This window comes from Mustela lutreola, chromosome 1 (genome assembly GCF_030435805.1).
Source record: "Mustela lutreola isolate mMusLut2 chromosome 1, mMusLut2.pri, whole genome shotgun sequence".
NCBI lineage: Eukaryota > Metazoa > Chordata > Mammalia > Carnivora > Mustelidae > Mustela > Mustela lutreola.
In genome coordinates this window covers 72558200-72564809 of record NC_081290.1, presented here as the reverse complement: position 1 = coordinate 72564809, position 6610 = coordinate 72558200, and the positions used below count along the sequence as shown (strand labels likewise).

The window sequence follows — 6610 nt, the reverse complement described above, 5'->3', positions numbered from 1 at the left end:
CCGTAACTGGTGAGTACAAAAGTCAACCACATGAGGATTATCCAAATTCAAGGAAATGGAGTCAGAACAAATTCTAGTATGAAAAATAAAGGATTCACCTTTCCTTTCTGACCTACCAGAATGGCTTCTCTAGAAGGAAACAGTATTTGGGTTCTTTAGTATTTTGAGTAATAAAGTAACTCCATCAAAAAAAAAAAAAAAAAAAAAAGTAGCTTTAACACTCTGACAGACTCAAGATTATTTGGAATAGAAATTAAAAGTTGATATAAGGGGGAAAAAGTTGATATAAAGAATCAATCCTTCAGCAGTGATTTTTTTAAACTTTTTTTTTTTAAGATTTTTTATTTGTTTATTTGACAGACAGAGATCACAAGTAGGCAGAGAGGCAGGCAGAGAGAGAGGAGGAAGCAGGCTCCCTGCTGAGCGGGGAGCCTGATGTGGGGCTTGATCCCAGGACCCTGGGATCATGACCAGAGCTGAAGGTAGACACTTAACCCACTGAGCCACTCAGGTACCTCTACATCAAAATATTTCTAATAACGCACTTTAGAATTCATTTTCTATATAGTCACAACATATATACTCTGAAGAATACAGAAGTATTTTTATTTTTTCATTTAATGATGCAAAACACAAATGCTGATTTGACATACATTCACATACAACTTTTTCTTTCACGTTTACAACTCAAAAGATAGGTGAATCCAAAGGAACTAGTATAATCACTATATGGAACATACCTATAATGAAGAGAAAAAAAAATTAAAACTATAGCATTAACTAGCAGAAATAATATTAAAATTAGACCATTCTGAATAATTCACCTAGAGCATCCAGGGAAGTCTAGAAAACAAATTCACAAAGAGTAACAACCTTTCATTTTATTTAAGTTTTAATAAAAAATATTTTATGTGACCTATAAGAGAGTAGCAAAAACATATCTATTTATGTTTATCTCTGGATTGGCTGACTAAAGTAGTGACAGCAAGGTGATACTAATATGAAAAAGGAAATGAACAATTTGGATAATCAAACCTTAAAGGGCTGAGTTAGTCAACCTAATCCATGAAAACTGAGATTTGTAAGAGTGATTTTTCATTTTACAAAAGGATTACTATAGAATTTGCTTAAAAGGATTTTTGGAAATTTACTATGTATTTAGATACATATATATTGGCATATAAAATAAATTCATTCCTTTAAATCACAGAGCATGCAGAGTATCGTATCTTGTTCACAACTAGATTTCAGTATGAATTGTCCAATTGGGTGTTAGTTGTAGTGACAATCACAATGAAGTGGTCACACAGTAAAAGATTTACCAATCTATTGCCCTTATACATTCATCCATTCTACAAATATTAAATTATCAGTAGGCCCAGGCACTGGGCAATTTGCTGAGTACAGTATGATTAATAAAATAGCTTTTCTGTTCTCATGGAATTTATACTCAGGTGTTGTCTATGACAAACAGATATTAAGAAATACATACACAAATAATGGTAATTTGTCTTTAGTGCTTTGAAGTCACTGTGTAGAGTACCATTAGATTTACAAAAACGGTATGATTCTGGTTTTATTCTTTTTTTTTTTTTTTTTTAAGATTTTATTTTTTATTTGAGAAATAGTGAGAGAGAGCATGAAAGGGGAGAAGGTCCGAGGGAGAAGCAGACTCCCCATGGAGCTGCAAGCCCAATGCAGGACTCAATCCCAGAACTCTGGGATCATGACCTGAGCCAAAGGCAGTTGCTTAGTTAACTGAGCCACCCAGACAAACCCCCCCCCTTTTTTAAGATTTTATTATTTCTCAGAGAGAAAGAGGAGGGGGGAGAGAAGGATAGTGTGCGCTCACGTGCACAAGGGGGGAGAATAGGCAGAGGGAGAAGCAGCCTTCACACTCAACAAGGTACCTGATGTTGGAATTGATCCCATGACCTTGGGATCATGACCTGAGCTGAAGGCAGATGCTTAACCAACTGAGCCACCCAGGCATCCCGATTTTGGTTTTATTCTTAAATACAACTTTCTTTGAACAAACTCAAAGCATAATTATTAAAAATGATGCTTAAAAAATGATTATACTGAGAGATGCTTCAACTAAGGTATTATAATTCATAGATTTGTCAGAGACAGGAGTATCAGTGCTAAAAAAACTCAGAAGGGACGCCTGGCTGGCTCATCTGGAAGAGCATGCAATGTGATCACTGGTTTTTGGTTTGAGCCTGACATTGGGTGTAGAGATTACAAAAAAAATAAACTTAAAGAAAAGTATAAACCCAATAAAAAAACAACAAAAATACATTATTTAAAAAGAGGTCAAGTTAATTTGCATAATTAATTAATCCTATAAAATTGCATACTTACCATATTAGTATTTCAATAGTTTATTCCAACCCATTTCTTCTTTTATACTCTAAAACATCTTCATTATGTTGTTTGATGAGCTAGAGGTAGGTAACAATTAAAATTAGAAATATAATCTTCCTGGAAACTTAAAGAGGCTAACCAGTGACACCTATATTTGGTATAGAAGAGGTATATAAGAGGAATAAGCATAGATTAAAAGAACTACAACTATTCTAGGGATGAGGGAGGGCACTAGGCCACTGGGATCTGGATTTGCTTTTTTTTTTTTTTTTTAAAGACTTTATTTGTCAGAGACAGTGTTAGCAAGCATAAGCAGACAGAACAAGAGGCAGAGGGAGGAAACAGACTCCCTGCTGAGCAAGGAGCCCAATGTGGGGCTCAATCCCAGGACCCTGATATCATGACTTGAGCCGAAGGCAGATGCTTAACTGACTGAGCCACCCAGGTGCCCCTCTTTCGCTTTTTTTTTTTTAAATAAAGAGTATTTTTTTTTTTTTAAGATTTTATTTGTTTGTCAGAGACAGAGAGAAAGAGAAAGGGGACACAAGTAGGGGGAGCAGGAGGCTGAGGGAGAAGCAGGCTCCCTGCTGAGCAAGGAACCCCATATGGACTCCATCCCAGAACCCTGGAATCATGATTTGAGCTGAAGGCAGATGCTTAACCGACTGAAGCACCCAGGTGCCCTGGATTTGCTTTTCTAAACAATTTTGGAAAAGCAAAAAAAAAGAATTACAGCTATTCTAGTTAAAAAGAAAAGACTAAGAAATGCAAGTCCAAAAACTATGAATGGTATATACTAGTTCATTTCTTTTTTTTTTTAAATTTTATTTATTTATTTGACAGACAGAGATTACAAGCAGGCAGAGAGGCAGGCAGAGAGAGAGGAGGAGGAAGCAGGCTCCCCGCTGAGCGGAGAGCCTGATGCAGGGCTCCATCCCAGGACCCTGGGATCATGACCTGAGCTGAAGGTAGACGCTTAACCAACTGGGGCACCCAGGCATCCCTATACTAGTTCGTTTCAGTCTAACATACTACATTTGAGAAGGCAACCCTTAAAAGTCTGTTTTATTTATGTATATGTATATGTGTTATATTTACTTATAAGATTTTGTTTATTTATTTGACACAGAAAGAGACAGAGGGAACATAAGCAGGGTGAAGGGGGAATGGGAGAGGGAGAAGCAGGCTTCCCGCCAAGCAGGGAGCCCAAAGCAGGCTGGATCCCAGGACTCTGGGATCATGACCTGTGCCTAAGGCAGATGTTTAACAAATGAGCCACCCAGGTGCCCCTGCCCTTACGAGTTTAAATTAGTGTTCTGCCAAATAAATTATTTCATTCAGTGGTTAATTAATGTAATAGAATAACTTACCACAGAGGAGCTAAATCAGCACCGCCAACCAGAACTGAATTATTAAATGAGGTCTAGACTGGTTGCTGGATGTGTTATACTTCTAACCTTGGAAGTTTGATACTGTGAGTGACCAACTCCATCCCCCAACTATATGTGTATTAATTAGATGTTATGGGAGATAGATACTTTCTTAGAAAAACTGTCTGATAGAATATGCAACCAAAACAATGGTTGGGATGGGGTGACATTTGCTGCAATCAAAGATCTAATTTCAGAGTTCTCAACAGCAATCAAGTTTTTTCTAGGAAAATTTTATATTAAAACTTCATCATGACAAATATTATTTCAAAAAGGATTACTGCTGTTGTCATGTTGTAAATGACTTTTAACATCTCTTACTCCTTATTAACATCTCTTACTCCTTATCAACATTTTTTTTTTTTGAGATTTTATCTATTTGACAGAGCACAAGCAGGGGGAGCAGCATACCGAGGGAGGAGCAGGCTCCCCGCTGTACAGGGAGCCCAATGTGGGGCTAGATCCCAGGACCCTGGTATGAGAGGAGACAAAGGCAGATGCTTAACGACTAAGCCACCCAGGCGCCCCATCAACAAGTCATTTCAATGAGAAAATCCAAAATAAGAGATATAAGAATTGGAGGTGGGAGGCAGTGGAGAAAACCCCTAACACATTAGGTACAAAACAAAAAATTTTAAATACTAATCGAGCACACAGACTTTGAGTCAACTTCAAGAAAATTTATCTACAGAGAGGCAGTATTTCACAATGGTCTGTAGTGTAATTCTAAGTCAGGGAAAGCTGGGTTCAGCAAAATAATTTCTCCAAGCATTTTCTTTATCTATAAAAAAGTCAACAATAGGGCGCCTGGGTGGCTAAGTGGGTTGGGCCGCTGCCTTCGGCTCAGGTCATGATCTCAGGGTCCTGGGATCAATCAGGCTCTCTGCTCAGCGGGGAGCCTGCTTCCTCCCCTCTCTCTCTCTCTCTCTGCCTGCCTCTCTGCCTACTTGTGATCTCTCTCTGTCAAGTAAATAAATAAATAATCTTTAAAAAACAAAAACAAGGGGCGCCTGGGTGGCTCAGTGGGTTAAGCCGCTGCCTTCGGCTCAGGTCATGATCTCAGGGTCCTGGGATCGAGTCCCACATCGGGCTCTCTGCTCAGAAGGGAGCCTGCTTCCTCCTCTCTCTCTGCCTGCCTCTCTGCCTACTTGTGATCTCTGTCTGTCAAATAAATAAATAAAATCTTTAAAAAAAACAAAAAACAAAAACAAAAACAAAACAAAACAATGTTTCTTTTAAAAAAAATGATTATTTTAAAAAAAAGTCAACAATAATACTACCTACTACACAGTGTTTTTGAAAAGATTAAATGAGTTTCTACATGTAAAGCATTTGGCATACTCTAAAGACAAAAAAAAAAAAAAAAAAAAAGGCTGCTACACACTAAGTACAATTTCCAACAATGTATTTACCCAAACACTGATTAAAATCTTATGTTTTCCAAGTCTAGTGGGACTTAATTTGTACAGCTTGTCCAGTGATGATCTGTCCCTATGTCATCTGAAAAAAAAGTGCCTTCATAAAACCCAACCAGTCTCCATCCTCATTACCAAGTAAAGGACAATCAATAGTAAAGTTACCATTCATCACAAAACCATTCTCATTAACCACGAATGACGTAAGTTTCAGATTCATCATATTTTCTCGATGCTGCTGAAATCTTGAATATTTCTTTTTAGTCTTTGGGATTTCCCTTATATAATTAGCAATTACATAAATATCCAATTGAATGGGAGATTTGCTCAGCAACATGACATTTAAGCTCCCCAGTGTGTTGGGGTCGCACGACATCAAGGGAGTAAAAACTCACATAGATCCACAAGAAGACGGAGGTGCCCAAGGTCAGTCCAACTTTCAGCCAGTCAGGTTTGTCGTGTGGCGGATCCCGAACGTAGAACTTTGATCGCACAGAAGCTGAAAGGTGACAGTATCTGTAAATCAATAACGTATCGGCTGCATTGAAAAACCTAACTCTTACGTGTGTATTATTGCATTTAATTCTCTCCTCGCCCCCCCACCCCCCGCGCCAAACAGCTCCCGAAACAGGTTCAGAGAGTCAAGTTAACTCGCCCTGAGCCACCGGCACAGTCAGACCGAGTCGCCCCTGTCCTCCAGGACGCCCTCAAAACCCAAAAGGGGCTTTTGCAGAGACCCAGATGACTCCCGAGATGGCGGAAGCGGCACCAAGAGGGTCTACAGGACCCAACCTGCAGCGGGTTAGGGTGGTGGGAACGACCCAGAGTCCATTCGTAGAGACCAAGAGGGTCGGCGGCGCGTGACGGGGAACCCAGAGTTGGAGCTGGGATTTAGGACATAGGCCGGCGAAGGTCACACTGCAGGACGCGCCCGGGCCCAGAACCCCGCTACCCCGCGGGCTGGATTCACCCTGAGAGTGAGCGAGGGGAAGGTCGGGTCGGCCTGAAGGAAGAGGGACACTCACAGCCGCTTGGGAGCCTAGCTGGAGCCAGCAGCTTGGAGAACTGGCGCAGCAACGCGGGCAGCGCCATCTTGCTAGGCACGGCTCCGCCTTTCCGCAACCGCGTCTCCCCTGGAGTCGGTGTCCAGCCGAGCGCCCCCTTGCGGAACGAGGCGCGGGATTCGCCAGCTGCGCAGCCGCGCTAAGTAGAGATGTTAACTTGAGAATCCTGGTTATTGCCTGGTACTCTAGCTCTCCTGGTCTCAGCCTTGTGTCTGTAAAATGGGGTTTGGGAGGAAATGATCAAAGGGGGAAAGGGGTAGTTAGTTTATTCACTTCGCTGTCCCGTGAGAATTTCAGGCACCTGCCCCAGGGATACTCGAAAGATTTACTAAAA

General features: G+C 40.6%; 1 protein-coding gene across 1 annotated transcript; it reads right to left on the bottom strand.

Annotated features, from left to right (window-relative positions):
• Positions 1–580: 580 nt before the first annotated feature.
• On the bottom strand, positions 581–6393 carry NDUFC1 (NADH:ubiquinone oxidoreductase subunit C1). The gene is made up of 4 exons (XM_059168494.1): positions 6238–6393; positions 5608–5711; positions 2365–2444; positions 581–740 (listed from the first exon to the last, which is right to left on the bottom strand). The coding sequence occupies exons 1-3, from the start codon at positions 6302–6304 to the stop codon at positions 2385–2387; spliced, it is 231 nt and encodes a 76-aa protein (XP_059024477.1). The 5' UTR covers positions 6305–6393; the 3' UTR covers positions 581–740; positions 2365–2384.
• Positions 6394–6610: the final 217 nt, after the last annotated feature.

Coding starts and splice junctions, on each gene's coding strand:
- NDUFC1 (XM_059168494.1), bottom strand. CDS start 6,304: ATGGCGCTGCCCGCGTTGCTGCGCCAGTTCTCCAAGCTGCTGGCTCCA. Junction 5,712..6,237: donor AGCTAGGCTCCCAAGCGGCT/GTGAGTGTCCCT, acceptor GTCACCTTTCAG/CTTCTGTGCGATCAAAGTTC. Junction 2,445..5,607: donor CCGTCTTCTTGTGGATCTAT/GTGAGTTTTTAC, acceptor ACCTACCTCTAG/CTCATCAAACAACATAATGA.